This window comes from Phyllobates terribilis, unplaced genomic scaffold (genome assembly GCF_046119375.1).
Source record: "Phyllobates terribilis strain yellow unplaced genomic scaffold, ASM4611937v1 Scaffold_3__8_contigs__length_932513732, whole genome shotgun sequence".
Classification (NCBI taxonomy): domain Eukaryota; kingdom Metazoa; phylum Chordata; class Amphibia; order Anura; family Dendrobatidae; genus Phyllobates; species Phyllobates terribilis.
In genome coordinates, this window is record NW_027362763.1 from 161,313,306 (window position 1) to 161,335,214 (window position 21,909).

Sequence of the window (21,909 nt, forward strand, 5' to 3'; positions counted from 1 at the left end):
GGGAGGGAGCAGCTGGGTCAGGAGGTGACTAGGGGAATGATAAATGCAGTTACAAGAGACTTCCTGTTTCTGCAGAGAAAAGAGAAGAATTAGGTGGGTGGAAGGTCAAAATGAGCAATTGTAAGTGCGCAGTGCTATATAATATGATGAATGCAATATATAAAAGACTATGTCATGATGTAGAATTGTAGCTCTAATGAAGACTCATGCAGGGAAAATTGACCTCCTGTTTCTACATAGAGTTTAGAAGGATTCAGCTAGTCAGTTTTTAATCATGTGATGTATAGACCTAATGGAAAAGAGAAGAATTAGCTGGGTAGAAAGACAAAATGAGCAATTGTAAGTACACAGTGCTAAATAATATGATGGCTGCAATATATTAAGAGGATAAAAACTTTGATGGGAGGAGTGCTTCTTTAAGAAATAGAGCATGTAGAGAGGAAAGTTAGTGAAAAAGGAGGATAGAACTCATATAATGGCTAAAAATATCGTTATTCCTCTTAAATCAAACTGGACAGTTTATTCTGAAAAGTTTCTTGAAAGTACAGTTATCCTTTAAAAAAAAAATCAATAAATGCAATTAATATGTGACATACATTACAATATGTTTTCCGCTATTCTGTGCTTGTACAAGCCACCATCCTGCCCAAGAATCCATCAATGGTAAGCTGATAGGTTGCTCTGCTGCAAAGAGAAGAAGCAGGTACAAGCTCCACAGCCGGCAGTATCCAGATCACTGTAATCATACTGATATACTGACCTGGAGAATCATGGTGCCATGTCATTTTCAACTTGGTTGAATTTCACTCCAATTTTTCAGTACAATATATGGTGAAATGAATGATGTTATTCAAAACTACAACTTGTCCCACAAAAAAAAACACACCCTCATATGGCTATATGACTATGTCAAAGGGAAAATTATAAAGTTATAATAGAGAAAAAGAACTAAGCTAAAAATTGGCTGCATCCTTAAAGGAAACATGTCATTATAAATATGCAATTCAACCTACAGGCACCATGTTATAAAGAAGGGGGAGCGGAGTAGATCAATATATAGTTTTGTGAGAAAAGATTCAGAATAACCTGAATTTTCCTCATTAAACCCTCTCTACTTTTTGGAATTTTGGGACCAATGGGCGTTTTTATCAGCGACTGACAGCTTTCTTTATATGTGTGCACACAGAGATAGCTGTCAGTCACTAATAGGACAACCCACTGGACTCAAAATCCCAAAAAGAAGAGAGGATTAAATGAGGAAAAATCAGATTATACTGAATCTTTCTCTCAAAACTATATATCAATCTACTCCGCTCCCTCTGCTCTATAGCATGCTGACTGTAGATTGGCTGCATCTTCATGGTTACAAGTTCCCTTTTTTGGGCGGGATTTTTAGTCCAGTGGGTGGTCCTAGCAGTGATTGACAGCTATCTCTGTGTGCACACTTACAGTTATATGAAAAAGTTTGGGCACCCCTATTAATCTTAAGCTTAATGTTTTATAAAAATTGGTGTTTTTGCAACAGCTATTTCAGTTTGATATATGTAATAACTGTTGGACACAGTAATGTTTCTGCCTTGAAATGAGGTTTATTGTACTAACAGAAAATGTGCAATCTGCATTCAAACAAAATTTGACAGGTGCATAAGTATGGGCACCTCACCAGAAAAGTGACATTAATATTTAGTAGATCCTCCTTTTGCAAAAATAACAGCCTCTAGTCACTTCCTGTAGCTTTTAATGATTTCCTGGATCCTGGATGAAGGTATTTTTGACCATTCCTCTTTACAAAACAATTCCAGTTCAGTTAAGTTTGATGGTCGCCGAGCATGGACAGCCCTCTTCAAATGATCCCACAGATGTTCAATGATATTCAGGTCTGGGGACTGGGATGGCCATTCCAGAACATTGTAATTGTTCCTCTGCATGAATGCCTGAGTAGATTTGGAGCGGTGTTTTGTATCATTGTCTTGCTGAAAGATCCATCCCCTGCGTAACTTTAACTTTGTCAGTGATTCTTGAACATTGTTGTCAAGAATCTGCTGATATTGAGTGGAATCCATGCGTCCCTCAACTTTAACAAGATTCCCGGTGCCGGCATTGGCCACACAGCCCCAAAGCATGATGGAACCTCCACCAAATTTTACTGTGGGTAGCAAGTGTTTTTCTTGGAATGCTGTGTTTTTTTGCCGCCATGCATAACGCCTTTTTGTATGACCAAACAACTCAATCTTAGTTTCATCAGTCCACAGGACCTTCTTCCAAAAAGAAATTGACTTCTCCAAATGTGCTTTGGCATACCTCAGCCGACTCTGTTTGTGGCTTGCTTGCAGAAACGGCTTCTTTCGCATCACTCTCCCATACAGCTTCTCCTTGAGCAAAGTGCGTTGTATAGTTGACCGATGCACAGTGACACCATCTGCAGCAAGTTGATGCTGCAGCTCTCTGGAAGTGGTCTGAGGATTGTCCTTGATTGATCTCACCATTCTTCTTCTCTGCCTTTCTGATGTTTTTCTTGGCCTGCCACTTCTGGCCTTAACAAGAACTGTCCCTGTGTTCTTCCATTTCCTTACTATGTTCCTCACAGTGGAAACTGACAGGTTAAATCTCTGAGACAGCTTTTTGTATCCTTCCCCTGAACAACTATGTTGAATAATCTTTGTTTTCAGATCATTTGACAGTTGTTTTGAGGAGCCCATGATGCCACTCTTCAGAGGAGATTCAAACAGGAGAACAACTTGCAAGTGGCCACTTTAAGTAGCTTTTCTCATGATTGCATACACCTGGCTATGAAGTTCAAAGCTCAATGAGGTTACAAAACCAAAAAAAGTGCTTTAGTACGTCAGTAAAAAGTAGGTAGGAGTATTTAAAACAAGAAAATGGTAAGGGTGCCCATACTTATGCACCTGTCAAATTTTGTTTGAATGCAGATTGCACATTTTCTGTTAGTACAATAAACCTCATTTCAAGGCAGAAACATTACTGTGTCCAACAGTTATTACATATATCAAACTGAAATAGCTGTTGCAAAAACACCAATTTTTATAAAACATTAAGCTTAAGATTAATAGGGGTGCCCAAACTTTTTCATATAACTGTATATAAAGAAAGCTGTCAGTTACTGATGGACCATCCTCTTTACCCAAAATCCCAAAAAAGAAGAGAAGATTAAGTGCGGAAAACTCAGGTTATGCTGTATTTTTCTCACAAAACTATATATCCATCTACTCCGCTCCCCCATGCTGACTGTAGATTGGCTGCATTTTCATAGTTACAGGTTCCCTTTAAAGTGTTAAAAAAGACTTACCATCTATAAACTATCAATTTATATGTGTTATGAATTTTTGAAACTAAACAACCCCTTTAATTATACTGTAAATAATCTTCATCCTTTCAGTTCCCCCACACATTCGCCATGTTATACATTGGATCTAAATTTGTATTGATAGTTATCTTAGGTCAAACCCAAGATACGGAGGACTAATGACATCTGTAGTGAATGACAGGTCAGTATACATTGACATTTTTCCAAATACTTGATAGACAAATATACAGTGCTCCATGCATTAATAAACTGTCAGATGTTCGGGATCCAGCAGTGAGTACAGACATGTCATTCACTGAGATCAATGATAGCTATTTTCACAGTGTTTAAGCTACAGAGATCACAGCTTGATATGTCTACTGTCAGTTCTGTAGCATTGTTCTTGTGTAGAGCCGGGGCCAGGGCTTCATGCATTCTTACAAGCTTTACGGAATAAAAGGAATAGAAAAAAATACCAGGCACATAACATCTGTGGAAGACAGTAGCCTACCAATAATCAGAGAGTCAAGAAATGACACTGTTTTGACTAATGAGAAAGCAAGCAAAGATGTCTCCAGCAGGACCAGGGTTGTATATATCTTGTTAAAACTTCACTTTTAATTTCAAAATTGTAAAAGCCAAGGATGAGTTACAAAATGAGCAATATAGCAGCTCTTAAGTACAGCACATTCCAACGCGTTTCGGCTAAACCTTATTCATGGAATAATAATAATAAGTTTTAGCCGAAACGCGTTGAAATGTGCTGTACTTAAGAGCCGCTATATTGCTCATTTTGTAACTCATCCTTGGCTTTTACAATTTTGAAATTAAAAGTGAAGTTTTAACAAGATATATACAACCCTGGTCCTGCTGGAGACATCTTTGCTTGCTTTCTCATTACTTGAACCTTGGTAGCCCATGACCTGGGCGTCTCCGCTGCAAGACTTCGTTGGGACTGGATGAGTCTGGCTATTACATGGTGAGCTGACATACGTTTTCCCTTTCCCTTTCCCCTCGTTTTTTCATTGTTTTGACTAATAACATATGAAACGTGCCCCCTTTCATCAACACAAACGAAAAAGTCACTTTTGTCACTTCCCCTCATGATGAGATTTTTGAAGGGTCAGTATCAATAGTTTTATTGTGCTCATCCAGAATAGTAAATAGTAAATAGTAAATGGATTAACACTTTCCATAATTCTATGCTAAATATAAACTCTTTCATATTTCCAAATCCTCATTCAATCGTCACACATCAATACAGATAAATGATACAATTCTGGTCCTCATTCTTTCTAAAATGAAATCAAGAGTAATCTGTTCCCATGGGCTGAACCTTGAAACAAGAGGTGGCATGTTCTGATGTATGTTGGTAGGGTGATTTGGGGAAGTTATGGTTACAGAAATCTAAAATACAAGAGCCATGGATTCATCAAAGTGTTTATGACAGAAATCTGGTGTGAAACATCTTTGAAAAGATGCAAAATTTTTGTGCAATGTGAGATCAAGCAAAAATTTTGCAACTTTTGGCATTTTCATGCCTGTTTCACTTTGACAGAGTTTGGGCAGGCTGGGACCGGTATAGGGAATGGAGAAGCCTGCTCATTTAATTCATGACGAGCTGTGACATACCTTGTGCCACAAATCTAACTCCAGTCGCTGACTGGAGTAAGATTTGTGTCAAGGCACACTAAGACACATGCCACTTTTAACATGAACCTGATTCATTAAGAGGCACATGCCTCTTAATGAATCAACTATGACTCCAGCACATATTCTCATCAAGTGAACAACACATCTTGATGAATCGGACCAAGGGTGTTTCCAAAATATGAACCCAATCTTAAAGCAGTATATTTGATGATCTCAACATGTTACGAATACGCCAAAAAATTATGTATGGATTAATGAGATATAAGGTATCAGTACCTATTTTATAAATGTTCTATGTGACCTCCACCTGCTGTACAGACAACATCGAGGTGACAGTTGAATAGTTCAAAGTGCCTTTCATGGTGTCTTCTTCTTCCACTGAGGTCATGTCACGTAAGGTGTGGGAAAGATTTAGTGCAACACAAAGGGAAAAGGGAAAGGGGGCCCAGACTCTAGGGAAAAGGGGGAAGTGGAGATCTCCTAGGTTGATCTAGCGTCACCCTGTCTCCCCTAACGTCCCTGTATTGGCTCTTCAGCAATCGCCGCACGCGTGCCTCGCCCTGTCTTTCCCCGGCGTATGGCTAAGGCTAGGGAAGGGAGGAGAGGAGCACTAATCGATCTCCATTAAACACTATAGACAGCGGGGGTGGACAAACAGGGGGAAATAGCTTAGCTTTAGATGACTCCAGATAAATTCACAGACGTCCTTAAGCTCCAGAGAGGATGAAGTACTTCTCTTGCTAAAGCCTTCACAAGTAGTAATGAATATCGCCGGCACTTCCCTCTGAAACTCAACAGGTATTTATACACCCAGACAGGGTGTCAACTAGCCAGAGAAAAGCAGCCACTGGGTCCTAGAGACAGCCTCTAAAAAGAGTTCTGTAATGCCAAACGTAGAGATCTCCTGCAACCAACTGCAGGTCAACTGTCTGTCACTTCTGACACACCAGTGACAGGTCACCTCTGGCATGATTTTATTTTTGAGGTTATAATTTTTGGTCATCATTTGCTTTTGACATAATCATTTGAAATTCTGTGTACTGCCTTTTCATGAGGTAAGAGTTTCTATCATGGGTGGTTGATGAGAGGAGTATGTTGGAGTGAGATGCTGAATTAGGTGTGTCTTAAAAGTGGTGTGCATCTCTGTGCGCTTTGCCACAAAACTTACTCCAGTCAGCCCACATCTTGTCTTGAATTAGAAGAGCAAGCATCGCCACACCCCGTCCCACCCTCATCTTGCTTACACATTCATCTGAACTCCAAAAGTCACAACATTTTTGGACAACTCGTATTGCTCAAAAATGTTGCAACTTTTCAAATGGTTTTATGTCAGAAAATGAATTGATTTGATGAATCAGGTCCAAAGCGTACCTCCAGTTACACAACAACATTGTCATACTGCAGAAGTATGCACAATAATAGTTTTCTTTTTCAAAATAATTTGCCTAACATTTGCTTTGAATAGCGGCACAGGCCAGCTTATGTCCTTGTTGTCTCTTTGGTTTTCCATCCCCAGTGTGAGAGCTCGTACTGTACAATGATGACATTTTACAATTCTAGTTCCTCTAATGGAGAAAGAAACCTAGAAGACATCAAGGACCACTTGCAGTCTTCAGATAAAAATCAGCAAAGCAATAGATTTTGAAAATGGTGATTGTACACCCTACTGCAGTATAATCTGTTTTATGTCTAATTTTCTAAAGTTTCCTTTATGTTAAGTTATGTTCCTTTCCTTAATGTTGCAATGTAATTTGGGACTAAAAAGAATTCTTGAGCCAAAAATTGTCAAGATGACCTAGGCTTAAAGTAGTTTCACATGACCTTTCATGATAAGAGGCATGTGTATGCACATGAGGAATAACACTATTTGGAACTTACTGGTATTCTGCATTTTCCACTGGTTTTCCCACCCTGTGGCTCTAATTATATGCAGACTCTCTAATTTTCCTTTACATATAAGCTAGTGGGTGGACACTAGCTGTTGTGATGTTTCCTGCTCTCTTTTCTAAATGTAGCACCAGTAGAATAGCAGCAACAGCATGGCTGACATTATACTGCAGTACAGAGCAGGGTATCTGTGAATCCAGCACCAGGGTGAGATAAAATACTGTCTGTACCATCTGTCTGTGTCTCTGGATTCTATTTATTCTGCTTCTTCTGGCTCATCCATCCTCTACCCTCTCACTGCTCCTCCACCCTGCATCCTCTCCATTCTACATCTCACTCTTCCTCTCCACTCTGTACGCTCTCCACAGGTTTTAATAGGCTACTATAATCTGACCTCTCAGTGAGCTGGAAGTCAAGTTTGTTTAGGACAAAATAGATTTTAGTTATTTTTAAAAGAAAATGATGAGTTCAGAAGGTGGAATGGTGTTGGGGAGAAAGAGGGAGGGGAAGAAGAAAAGAAGAGGCTCATAAGTGGAAAAAGGAGCACTTTCTCCTATGCATTATACATTTTTTATATTAGCTTGTGCTGCTGATTTATGCAAAATTTGTTCAAATAACAGTGACCATTTAAGGAATCTAAATATTGGTATAACAATAATAAAACTGAAATCTAAAGGCTCATGCTCTGTACACTACTAAAGAGTAAAGCTTAACTTAAAGAAAGAAAAAAGAAAAAAGTACTAATTTGATATACATTATATATTTGTGATAATTCACAACTGTACTCAATTTTACATGTTTGAGAAAGCTGCAGATAAATTCCTTATTTGCATAATTCCATAAGTAATCATTGAGGCCATGCTTTGTCATTAATTGCATAAAACTTAATTAAAGATGGTAAAGAAAGACCTAATACAAGCTGGCAGCAAGAGATAAATCTCTGAGTGAGAATGCAAGTTGTTTTCCTATCGTTCAGTATTGGAGGAAATGCTAAAATTAATATTGACTACACTTCTCTTCTGAGAACAGCAGTTATAGCTCACATTCTAATTAATTACAATCATGTTTTCATCTTTAATTTTCAATCTATCTCAAAAATTAATTTAAGATCATCAATGCAGACTAATATAGTCTAAATTGACTAGCGTTAATGTCACCAACAATCACAATCACATGTGGTTGGACTACAGCAGTGTCTCCAACCTGTTGCTTTTGAGTTGTTTTAAAATTACGACTTACAACTGCCCATGATATTTACGGAAGACAGAAATAGAGAAAAAAATATATATCATAAGACTAAATACATATTATATCTAGCCAGCTGGTCATCATTTTGCTGAATTGTAAATGGTCGGGATATGGGCTAAAAAAAATAATAATTAAGACACCACCCATCTCTTCCACCAGTTGGCCTCTTCTTCCTACCTAACGTCACTGTGCTACATTGTTATGTCGAAGTGAACATAGTGACGTCATGACATTACGACATGCATTACCCGATGCTCTGAGTATGCGCCGCTACATCAGAAGCTCACTTGGCACCAGAAGCACCAAAGCAGAGTGAAGAATGCCAAAGAGAAGGGAGTGCTCCCTGTGTAAAACTGCAGGGTAATTGGGGAGGTAATAGGATTGAACCGCTCACCTGGGCAAATTGTGTGTGGCACAACTCTGATATGCGTGTGGGACCAAACAATAGAAGGCTGCTGCTGCTCTGGCCACTGCACTCTCACCCAGCAGGTGGAGATAAAGAATGAGGTAGTAGAGAAGAAATAGCAGTGGTGTCAGGGCCTGCCAAGGATGCCAGGTATACATTACACCCGAAGAAGGGGTTGATCCAATTCCGAAACACGTTATTTTTAAAATAAATTCATTTCTCAAACACCTGGTTCATCGTGATATTCCTGGCAGTGCCCGGACACCACCGCCGCTTCTTTTCTACTACATCTATACAATGGAGGACAAAAGACTTCAGATGGCATGGACAATTGGACGAAAGGCAAGAGAGTGGCAAGTTGACTAGTAAACTTTTTTTAAACCATACGTTTATTATGCTCTGGTGTCTAGATATCCCAGATAAATTTGCCATATTAGAATCTTGAAAAATTTACTAATTTCTCAATTTTAATTTTTTGCTCAAAGTTAAAGTGGGGAAACCTAGTGAAAATGCAGGATACAAGTCATAAAATGGACAGAAATAGTGTTATTGTTAATGTATACAGTATAAAGAATAGTTACCTGAAACTACAAATACTCTTTAAAGAAATTCTTCTATGAATGGTATTTTGAGCTAGTTAGGGAGTCCCTTGTTCAGGATTCTTATCTTTTCACCTGAGTAAAGATTAACTAAAACAAATGTCTCTCCCTCGAAAAGATTTTTCTGTTCCTGCAGTACACAGATAAACCATTAATTTGAATAATAACTGTGTAATGTTTTATTTCTCCTGTGGTGGAGCTGCAGAAAAATGTAACACATTTATGTTTCTACTAATTAGATTTAAGGGGGCACAGCAGGGGTTATATTCTTTGATAAGGTTTTTGTCAAGCGGCCCTTTTATTTGGATATAGAGATAATATGGCTGTTTGAACAAGCATATGGTTCAGGAAAGTGTGATCTCAAAAATGAAAATGCTCGCGGCTGTTGATTTTGATGGACTGATAACAGTAGCTCTGTCAGGAACTCAGAGCATTGAGTTAAAATTCTCATGAGTTAACTCCTTAGCCTGAATTGTAGTTACTCAGCAAGGTTCTGCTAGTTAGTCTACATGGCAACAAGCTGTACAGTAGGTAAAAAAAAAGCTCTCATTGCAGGAGAATGACCGCAGATAGAAAAAGCAAGTCAATTGCAAACCTGCTTATTTTCATGGCATCTAACTAACTACAGTAATTTCATAACATGAGAATACTCCTTTACATTTTTGTCAGAAATATGAACATTAGTCTCCATTTGTATCTAAAATGGCTCCATATTAAACTACACGTTTATTAAATTAATATATATCTATAGTTTATTTTATGCAGAAGTATTAGGAGACTAATTCTGCTCCTCAGCCATTAGACAAATGAGGGTCAGTAACCAATGATGAATTATAATGATGCTTGTGGAGCTATTTCAGACTAGGAAGTGGGGACAAAGAGTAAAGATGAGGTGGCCGTGAATCATCTAAAGAAATTATACAATAGGATCCCAAGGGCTTCATAAATCACCCACGACCGGCCTTTGCTGCTAAGAAATAAACAATTTTCAAAGGTCATTTGAGAATTGTGATGAAAAAAGTGCACTATACGAGAACAAGAAGCTAAAGGGGGAGCAATCATTACTAAATCAGAGCTTAATATATCAGTGGGTGTGAGACTTTTTAGTAAATCATGAAAAGTTATAATAAAGCAATTCAGCAATTTTTCTATTCAAATTGTAGAGGTTTAAAATGAAAATTATACCTTAGATCTCTATTACTAGTAAAAACTTCCATTACACATGGGAGCAATCCAGGCAATTCTCAGCAGTTGCTCTTCCTGATGCATATGCAAAATACAGGTGCTGAGAACAACCAAAAGACATTAATCACACAGCCCCGGATACTTATTTTATATATGTGAAGTCTTTGTTTGCTGTACATGAATACATTACATGGAAAATAACTATAAACATGTAATATATGAATACAAGACATGCTCGAATCTACTGAGGTTTAATCTTGCCAAATTAGGCAAATTTAACATGGAAAATTGACTTGCATCAAAGTTATTCTATGCAAATTTTAAATTCCCTACTATGCTATAGGGTCACTGCAAACCCAAGAACATAATAAATGCAGGACATGAAAAAAAAAGGTTTAATACACTCTGTCTGGTTCTCCGCACCATTTCTTCTCACCTTCCCCTATTGCGCGCTTTCTCTTCGTCCTGTTTCACTCTATGCTGGGGCTTCTGGCGCTGGGGAAGCCTCTGATGACATTGTGGGCTGTTCCATCCTGGTGAAAAGGATGAGATTGCTGGCTTTGAGGGTGTCAAGACACTTCTGAAGGCCCTTTAAGATTCAGAATATTTTGCTGAATTCCCTCATAGCCAATTGCAAAAAAAATAGTATTCTGGAGAAGCCAAATTTTTGTTAAATTTTTGGAGAATTCAATTCCACTCAAATAAATAATTGAAAACTAATTTTTAATGAAAATTATGGCCCAGATTTATCAAAGCAATTATGAGTAAATTGCTTTGAAAAGTCACAAAATTTTTGTGCAGCTCAGATTTGAGTAAAAATTTTGCGACTTTTGGCATTTTCACACCAGTTTCGCACAGCTCGGTAAAAATGGGCAGAGCTGGAGCGCAATTGTGCATGTCATGAATTAGACGAGCTGTGGTGTAAGATCTCTGGCGTGCAGCATACAGTTGCATACCGCTCATAAGACGCTCGTGAGTTGGGGATGTTTTTGGTTAATTTTCACTCTCCTCACTCTAATCTTGTTTGAGTATCTAGCCATGCAATACAAAATTCAAATACTGAAGGAACACTCTGGGTAAAAGTATATATTGTGTCCTCTCTATCTCAGGGCAGGAGGGGTTAGTGCAGAGGTCTCAAACACGCGGCCCGCGGACCGCATGCGGCCCTTCAGGCTGCTTCATCCGGCCTGCAGGCACCATAGACCCCGATCGCGGCCCGGTCCAGGAGCTGCCGGCAGCTGCGCTTCAGTTCAGTGTATTGCCGCGCAGAGACCGGCTCTCTGCACAGCAATACCAGTGCCAGCCACCGGCCTATCAGAGGCCACCAGCTGACATCTGCGTCCCAGCGCAGCTGAGTATGAAGTCACTGACACGCGCAGATGTCAGCTGCTGGCCTCTGATAGGCCGACAGCTGGCACTGGTATTGCTGTGCAGAGAGTCGGTCTCTGCGCGGCAATACACTGAACTGAAGCGCAGCTGCCGGCAGCTCCTGGACCGGGCCGCGATCGGGATCTATGGTGCCTGTGGGCCACAGGTACAGAAAGGACACTGAGGGAACGGAGGACAGGTGAGAAGAATCTTTTTTTTTCTCTTGTATGTGTAGAACGGCACAAGGGACAGTCCTTTAAGATGGGGACCAGGCTGAGGACAGTCCTCCAAGATGGGGACCAGGCTGGGGACAGTCCTCCAAGATGGGGACCAGGCTGGGGACAGTCCTCCAAGATGGGGACTAGGCTGGGAACAGTCCTCCAAGATGGGGACCAGGCTGGGGACAGTCCTCCAAGATGGGGACCAGGCTGGGGACAGTCCTAAAAGATGGGGACCAGGCTGGGGACTGTCCTAAAAGATGGGGACTAGGCTGGGGACAGTCCTCCAAGATGGGGACCAGGCTGGGGACAGTCTGCCAAGATGGGGACCAGGCTGGGGACAGACCTCCAAGATGGGGACCAGGCTGGGGACAGTCCTCCAAGATGGGGACCAGGCTGGGGATAGTCCTCCAAGATGGGGACCAGGCTGGGGACAATCCTCCAAGATGGGGACCAGGCTGGGGACAGTCCTCCAAGATGGGGACCAGGCTGGGGACAGTCCTAAAAGATGGGGACCAGGCTGGGGACAGTCCTAAAAGATGGGGACAAGGCTGGGGACAGTCCTCCAAGATGGGGACCAGGCTGGGGATAGTCCTAAAAGATGGGGATCGGTATGTGACATTACGACAAGATGGGGACAAATATGGGGGACATTACAAGATGCAGACCAGGGTGGGGCACATTACTACAAGATTTTAGCAGAAAAACTTCAAAATAAAGCATGAAAACATATTTTACCACTAAAAATGCTGCTTTATATCTAAACTAAAGTAAACAAAAAAAGTGCATGTTTTATTATCGCCACATCCATAACGACCCAAGCTATAAAAAATAAAACCGCAAAAATGTTCAAAAGGTGTATAGAAAAAAAAATAGTATCACTAAAAATCTCACTTTGTCCTGCAAAGAATGCGGCCCATATACCCAGCCGAGTTTGAGACCCCTGGGTTAGTGCATGTTATAAAGATACAAAGAACACCAAAGAGGGAGTCTGTGTGTCTCGCTCTGCCCCCTCCGACACTGAGCACAATGAATTGTCATTATACCTTTAAAAAAGTACAACATATCCAAGTTTGATGGCTCAAGTTCAGAACAGAGTTGAACTTCACTGTGATATACGTAGAACTTAGAGGCAGTAAAATGCAATTGTAAATAAGAATGGATAATATACTTTGAATTAAGAAAATTTGCTAGGTCTAAACCACAACCTGCATGGCCAAAAACTGTTATATGCTGCTAGGGTCACATTTCCACCCACTAGGTAAAATGATCGCAACAAGTATGTTGTGAAAAATACTAGATCCAATTTTTTGGGACTGGCTTGTTGCAATCGCAATACCTTGTACAAGGAGACCTCATTCTTTTGTATTATATTGCTACGTAGTAATGGCATAGAACAATCTTTGGCTATGTGACGAGCAAAGTAGACCAAGCCTTAACGTGTGTTATTCTCCCAATTGTAAAATTACCATATTTTATACATTTTATATATCATCATTATTGTCTATTTAGTTTTAATCAGATGTATACTATGCTTAAGTTATGTGAAACTATATTAAAAGGTTGGGTTTTGGGCTTCTTGCATACTTTAATCATTATTAACTATAATAGGCCCACTATGCAGTCTGTCAAAAAAGCAAACAGGAGCTGGAAGGATCCAAAAGAGCATAGTGTTTTTTCTGCAGCTCTGCGCATTTATTCTTGCAGTCAGTGGGGTCACAGCAGTAAACTCTTCACTGATCATTGATTCTAGAGTTAATGAAATCCACATGCCTTTTAGATTTTTGATGGTGACAACAACCAACTGAAAATGACCAATATGTTTTGTTGTCATCTCTGGACCATAAATTTGTAATGTATTGCTCTAGAGCTCTGCAGTGCAGTCCAGATACCGTAACGTTTTACTATCACAAATGACCTAAAAGTGAAATGTTAATAAACTGTGGTTTAAAGTGTTATTCATAGCTTTTCTTAAGGTTGAAGGTACATATAAGTCAATCTAGCTCAACCTATAACCTAACATGTTGATCCATAGGAAGGAAAAAATTCCATGAGTGAGATTCTAATTGCCCCATTTTAGGGGAAAATTTCCCACCCGACTACACACATGGCCATCAGACTAATTCCCTGGATCACCGTCCCATCACAGAATCTAGTACCCATAACCTGCAATATTATATTTTTAAAGAAAGGCATCTTGAATTTTAGTAGGGAATTAACCATTACAACATCATGCGGCAGAGAGTTCTATAGTCTCACTGCTCTTACAGTAAAAATCTATCTGTGATGATGTAGAGGATGCCCCATTTTCCCTGTCACAGACCTAGGTTTAGGGGACAACTTGGTGATCATTGTGGGGTTGACCGCTTGGATCCTCAGCGATCCCAAGAATTGGGTCACCAGACCTGTGCATTGAAAGGACCAGATTTGTTCATGCTTGACCTTTGCTCCATCCATTGTCTATGAGATGACTGGAAAGAACCGAGCGATGTACTCAACTTTCTTCGACAGCCCCGTGGACGTTGAATGTAGTGAAAGTTGAACACGCTCACCTCTGTTCCACGTAAATATATTGTAGGGAAGAGTAAGGGTGGGAAAAGAATGTGAATGTGTATGTGATAAAATGTAATTTTTATTAATATCTATAAAATGTTATGGTAAAGTTTTTAAATGATCGCTTCCTGACTTTTAGTATTATGTAATCATTGGAAAGGAAAGAGAAATAATTGTACCCTATACTGGAGTCCCCACTATATCATTTACCCAGTAAATTGTATGAGAGAGTGCTCATTTAAGATTGCCTCAATTATGATGAAAGTAAGGGACAGAAAAGAATTGTATAATATAACATTAGGTGACAGCAGGATGTTATTGTAGTTTCCACCAATAGTTATATATCAGCTGGTTGTGAGTTAGGATTAGATGAATAACTAGATTAGTTTATAAACGGCTGATATAATTGGAAGCATAAATTCTACAAATAATTATAACCTGAGATATATGGACAGTATAATAGGCTTATATTGTATATTATTTACTAGCTGTGTTATCTTTGTAAATAAAGAGGGGGCAAATTCATCAAAGCTTTTTCGCTAGATTTCTGATGAAAAAAAAACTTTAAAAAGTCACAAATTGATTGTGCAAAAAATTGTGACAAAATGGTGTTTTCACATGATTCTCGCACCAGCCCTGACAAAGTGGGCAGAGCTAGGACAGGTACAGAGGCATGATGGGGCGGAGTGACCCTTGCTTGTCAAATTCATGAAGAGCAGCGGTGTTCGCTATGCCACAAATCTTATTCCAGCAGGGACGCCACAACGCACCTAGTCTGATTCATTAAGGCGTGCACATCCTCATGAATCACGAGCATCTGCTCCAATATGCCCCCTTATCAAGACCGGTGAGAGAATGGCCAGACTTGATGAATTGGGGCCTTTGTGTCTATAGAGGACTACAGTGATTCTATGTGAATATCAGGATTGCAACTAACTGATCATCTCATCGCATGGTGTGATTGGCTCAGTATGATAGAGCATTTGTTACACACGTATATGCTGATTCAGAAAGACTGCGCCTTGGTTGGTCACTAATAAGTTTGTAACTTTTATAATAAGCTGATCAATCATTGACGAGTTATCAGAACACAGAGTAGAAATTCATATATTGCCGAATTATAGACTATTGCAAAAATTTCACATAGATGGACACTAATTTTCAATGAACCTGAATGACCACCAATATGCCAGCATATGGTTGTCACTAGGTGTGGTGCTGTCACCAGCACTATTGTGTGGTGCCTCTAAAAGCAGAATCATTGACTGTCCATCGCTCAACCGCAGTTACTGGTGATGCGCAAGTATGTTCTGTTAACCCTTTTGGCGAGCATGCTCGGGAGCTCGCCAAGTATCAGTAGCGTGCTCGCTAAGAAACAGGCATTCCTCACATGTATTAAAGCTGTCAAACAGTAGCAAATCATGAGCACAGAGTGACTGAAACATAACACCGGAGCATGCTGAAGATACTCGGAAAACACCATAGCATGCTCGTGAATCTCGAGTAACGAGCATGCTCGCTCATCACTCACTAGCAGTAACCACACCAGTGTTTGCCTCACAGTGGGCAGGTTTGTGAGTCTCTCTCTATACTAATGTCAGATGGACTGATGTCCCAACAACAGTTTTGCCACTTATCCAAATTCTTCCACCTCCCCTCCATTTAAGATGGAGCACCAGTACCCAATTCTTGGAATTGCTGCAGTTTCCAGCAATTCTACCCTCAGTGATCAGAACGTTATCCCCTAACTTATGGATAAGGAATATCTTGCTATGTTGGGAATAACCCTTTAATATATTATGCTCACATCTATATACCGCTTATATTACTACTTTACTACTGTATAATATTATTTTTGTAGCTCACAGATGGATTTATGATAAATGTAAAATAGTTCTACAGCTTGAATTTTATTTTTCCTTGGCGATAAAAAAAATAGTTGGTTAAAAACTCATTTCCATTGATTACATTATTATATCTTATTACATTTACCAAACCACAACCAAGACTCAATTTTTAAACGTTGTATGCAAATGGATGCAAAGAGCCCAGTCATTTTAGGAGAAAGTCACAACTTCATGCATATGTAAAATACAAATCTTGCTGTTTCCAGCTCTGAGCTGTAAATGGTTTGTAATTATGGCTTTTTGGCTTTTCTTTACATTCTCTTTTTCCCATTGCAAAACTATTAACAATTCTCTATAGTGGCCCTTAAATATAAACATTCCCAAAGATATTTTGACAAAGATATTTCAATTTAATCCTGAGCTGGACTATCGAAACTCATCCTGGAGGTTACAATTTTGCAGAGCAGCTCTGCATTGCCCTAAAGACACCCATCAATGATGTGATTTCCAATGCTTCCATACATTACATAGTGCTAACTGAGAGCTTTATAACCTAAAATAGAGAAGACAGAAGTTGTGAGAAACTAATACTACTGATGAGGCTGCTGATGATCCCAAGTCCTCTGTGCAACCACCATTCCTGAAGACAGTGAATGAGTGGTCAAACAAGCTCACTATTCCTCCTTTCACATTCGATCTTGTCTGTCAGCCCCACAAATGATGCCAAACCCCCAATCTCATAACTGATTGGGAATCTCAGTGGTCAGACCACCAGAAGTGATACATTTATCCTGTGGAACTTTAAAATTATCTGGAAATTCTTCCATCCTCATGATTGTAATACCTTTTATACTTGGATGGTATCACTGTTGTATTGTCCATTCATATTGTAACTTACAGATAACAAGATCATATCATGGCACCAGTGTGTAGATGCAGTCAGAAACTAAAGGAAGTTCCAAGATATTGTCCATTGAAGTATGATATTGAAGCAAGTCATGGAAAATTCACCCATCCCTATGCAAAATTCATTTTACAGGCATTCGCTATAATTGCAGCAGTTAATGGTGTCAGACACATCAATGTCAAATAACATGGAAAGCATTAAAAGCCATGTACCATATGAGTTATTATTTGCAGCAGTCTCTGAACATCTCTACGTCTCCTCCAATATATTGTATCCCTTGTTTCAAGCGTTGACATAGTTCTATTCTAGCGTGTGACATTGAGTCCACAGATTCACGCAGAGTTGCGGAATGAGAGAGAGATTAAATTTGGGACAAGATAGATTGTTTATTGGGACCGATATTGTTGTTTATGATGTATAAATGGAAGATAAAATGAAAAGAAAATCACTGGAGACAGACAATGTGATATTCGATTGCCACTTATTTACCAATCGAGCTTTAGCTAAATCAGAGAACAACGTACAATTATGGTGAGCTTTTTATGTTCTTAAAGTTAGATCTTAGAAAAAGTTTTAATCAGAAGTACTTTGTATCAGTGGAGCAGCACGGAGGCGGCTGGTGGGGTATGTGCTTGTGAGTTAACTCTTTGCATACAAGAGCTTGCAATCTAAATGGAATTGGAGCAGTGACCCAATAGGAACATGGTAATTTGCCCAGGGGTCCAAGTCCCTTGTGTTGGCATGAGGAACATAAATAAAGATGTGTAAATCTGCAAGCTAGGCAGTATCAAAATAAACATGGATGTAAAGTACAGAGTGATGTAACAATGGTCACAAGATAATGGCAAAGTCGAGTGGGGATAGCTTTGACTTTCTTTGCCCCAGGGAAAGAAAAGCCTATCCTTGACTGCTTTCAAAGATCTCTTTGTTTACATGTATTATCGATTGTAGCAAGAAATATCACAAATATATACAGTATATATACGTAAGTCGGCACACTATTAAGTTGTGTAACATATGCTAAATTAGTTGTAATGACAAAATAAATACCTCTGAGATATTACACAATGAATAACCAATGAGAACCAGGACTATCCTTGCTCATATCAGGATTACATTGGCTTCTGGCTTCAAGAAACTTATGCTCTGGTACTAGGAAAACTTGGAAAACTCAAATTCCAATTTTCCTAGAAAGTTCTTTCTCCATATTGCCCTTGGCAGGTATCTCCCTGTGCAAAGAAAATGACCATGTCCGGTAAGCTGCCAAAGTACAAAGTGATATAAAAACTTTTTTGCTTATAGATCATCATAAAGAGTTTATGATGAAAACTGCACAAGAGGTGACACCAATTTTATATGTACATTATATATAGTGTACACAGGACAGATATATGGATAGATGGATATGTGATAGATTGATAGATACATAGATAGATGAATAGATTGATACGTGATAGATAGATACATGATAGAGATAGATAATTAATAGATAGGTAGATAGATAGATAGATAGATATTGATGGATAGATATATGAATAGATAGATAGATATGTGATAGATAGATAGATAGATAGATAGATAAATAGATAGATAGATAGATAGATAGATATGGATAGATATGGATTGATAGATAGATAGATAGATATAGATAGATATGGATAGATAGATATATATGGACAGATAGATAGATATGGATAGATAGATAGATAGATGATAGATAGATAGATAAGATAGATAGATAGATAGATAGATATGGATAGATAGATAGATAGATAAGGATAGATAGATAGATAGATATGGATAGATAGATAGATAGATATGGATAGATAGATAGATAGATAGATAGATAGATAGATAGATAGAGAGATAGATAGATGAGCTGCAGCTCCTTGTTACAATGTGTTGCTTGTAAATAAGATACAACTTACAATGACAACTATTTGGGCATCGACTACATTTCCTCACTCCTCAGTACAATATTATAAGCATTTTCCTTCACAGAAACAATTATTGTTTCCCAGATACAAATATACCGTATTACTCAATTATCATTAATATAAGTAGTTAATTAAAACCAGTACATGCATAATGGGATAGGACGCCGGTTGTGAGGGTCTTTGCATTGCTTGTATATTAGTATTCCGTCTCCATCTCCAGATACAAGCATGGTTGCATACTTTTTACATTAGCACCGGATAATCAGGTAAGCCGTCTATCTCTACACACAATCACACTCTTTGCAGAAGGTCACCAGAGCTATCACACCATTCCTCCTCTAAATACTGATGCAAAAAATCTAAAAGGGAAGTGGATGAAATGATGATGCTGGTGACTCCAGTGATGATTCACGATGCCGGTTAATCCTAGGGATACCAGTCACTTAGCAGCTCTGTACTTATCTCCACAAAGTAGGTATGCAAATAAATCTCAATCAAAGAAAGGTTGGAGAACCTGAGACTGATCACTTTGGCAGCTGTAATGGCCGTGCCAGGAAGATTTGGGATGAGACATGAATGTCTATTATAGATAAGAACGCGTCTTCTGATCCTGCTTGTAGACTGACTTACTAAATGGAAAAAGTGCAGGATGATGATGAGTGATGAAGCCTGACCTGAGGACAGGACATTTTGGAGAAACACTATTAACAGGGTCAATTTTGAATTGGCAGCGTTATAATAATATTAGTACGTATAATATTTTTTTTCGGTAATGAGGAAAAGTACTTGCCCAAGTTGGAACGAACAGGCTGACCGGGCGCTCTAGTTGGGGTGGAAGCTGCTTCCCCGCAGCATTCATTTCCCATGCAGATGAATTCCTGTACGAAGTGATCTCCTATCAGTCATTTATTCCAAATGCCAAGCGCTCAGAGGCAGCTGGGAAGAGTAGGCAAGTTATCGGAATAGAAGCACCTTTTGTCTAAGCTAACTAATCCATCACAGGACAGGAGTGTGTATGGAGCAGCAGCCAGTAGCAGTATCAGCAGCAGGGACTCTAACGCGTTATCACATCCAGAGAGTTCCCCACTGCTTCCCTCTCTCCCCTCCCTCCATCCATCCCTCCCAGTACAGCACAACCTCTTTCTCTCACTGCTGCTGCTCGATGTCATTTACTAACATGTCTCTCCACCTGCTGGCTTATACGCACTTTATTCCACTTTTATTCACTTACCCCGGCGTGATTAGGCGACTCCAATACTCATTTGCTTAACTACCTTGCGGTAAGCCCATCGTCGAGGAGCCCTGAAAGGGTTAAAGAGGAATTTCAATGCTCCAAACAAGTCATTGAAATTGATTTTTTTTTTATTACTGATGGTTGCTAGGAGGAGTTTGCAAAGGACTGAAATGTGCATTAAGATGGTCTCATGGTTTATGTGATAAAAATACAGGCACTGGGTTGTTATTGGTGTTGTCACAGGATCCCAGCTCTGTCTGCATCAGAAACATACTGGGATAGGAGACTGCAACTGGGAATTGTGCCGGTGCTCTAGTAGTCATTTGAGCCCTCACTTGTACGACAAGAATTTCATCACGTAGTGAAGTCGTCTGGGTATTGGATACTGTGCTATGTTTGTGAGAATCCACTAATCTGCAATGGTTTTATAGCTGCCTAGATTTTATCCAACAAGGAGGAACGCACTTTTCCAGGTCTATTCCATAGTGTTGATCCCCAAAATAGTCACCAATTGGAAATGAGTGCCTGGTAGCCAAAGTGAATATACAAAATCTGACCTGAGGATGGGGCTGGTAGGATCCTGTGATATGTAGTCCAGGGGTGGACATAGACTAATTGATTTATTGTGCTTTGCTTAAATAGCACCACCATATTCCAAAGTGCTTTACACCTATCACCATCACTGTCCCCATTGGGGCTCACAATCTAAATTCTTTATCAGTATGTCTTTGAGAAGAAAAGCTAGGTTAATCATTGATACTAATGCACAAGGTTCATTGGGAGTGGACGATAAAAATGATTTATCTGTTTTTTTTATAGCCACTTAAAGAGGTTATCCACTACTTTATCAATGATGACCTATCCATCCTTAGGAGAGTTCATGAATGTCTGATCGGTCGGAGTCTGACACCCAGCACCCCCCGCCGATCAGCTGTTATCGGTGTCGGCGATGGCTGCAGCCAGCCGGAAATACTCACCGGCGGAGCTGGCCGTCTTCTGATAGTAGCCGAAGCTTGGTACTACACATCCGCCTCCTATTCAATTCAATAGAAGGCGGATCTGCAGTACCCAGTCTCGGCCACTACAAGAAGACGGAGCAGCTCTGCAAGTCAGTACTTCCGGCCAGCTGCCGCTACCACCGACACTGATAACAGCTGACATTGATGACCAGTCCTAAGGATAGGTCATAAATGCTAAAGTAGTGGACAACCTCTTTAAATGGTTTTGTTTTCTATTCCTCTTTAGGTATTATTTTTAACTATTGCTGTTATATTATAGTTTTTTTTTATCTATATTGTTATATATATACAGCAGTCTTTCCCACAGGGTGGAGTTAGCATTCAATGAAAGTTTAAAAGGAGCAGCAATTTCATTTGATCTTTATGGAAACCCACTGAAGCGTGTTCACAAGCAAAACAGCCGTTATCTGACTGCAATCTGCAAGCTACCTGACTTACCTGTATGTTTTAAAGGAATCCAATAAAGGCTGAAGTTTTTGTTCCAGATGGTGAGTGCCGCTACATCTTTTTAACAATGTCTTTGGAATATGGGAGGAAACCAGAG

General features: G+C 39.5%; 1 protein-coding gene across 2 annotated transcripts in view; it reads right to left on the bottom strand.

The window, feature by feature from the left end:
• The window catches only part of SNTG2 (syntrophin gamma 2), a 1,024,184-nt gene extending 1,003,938 nt beyond the window's left edge, over positions 1–20,246 (bottom strand). Inside the window, exon 1 of one of the 2 annotated variants that reach the window (XM_073674230.1) lies at positions 19,903–20,244. In XM_073674230.1, the coding sequence (XP_073530331.1) occupies positions 19,903–19,971 (69 nt within the window). In that variant the 5' untranslated portion in view covers positions 19,972–20,244. Of the gene's footprint in view, positions 1–19,902 lie in introns of both variants that reach the window. The other variant, XM_073674231.1, reaches the window with a different exon arrangement.
• Positions 20,247–21,909: the final 1,663 nt, after the last annotated feature.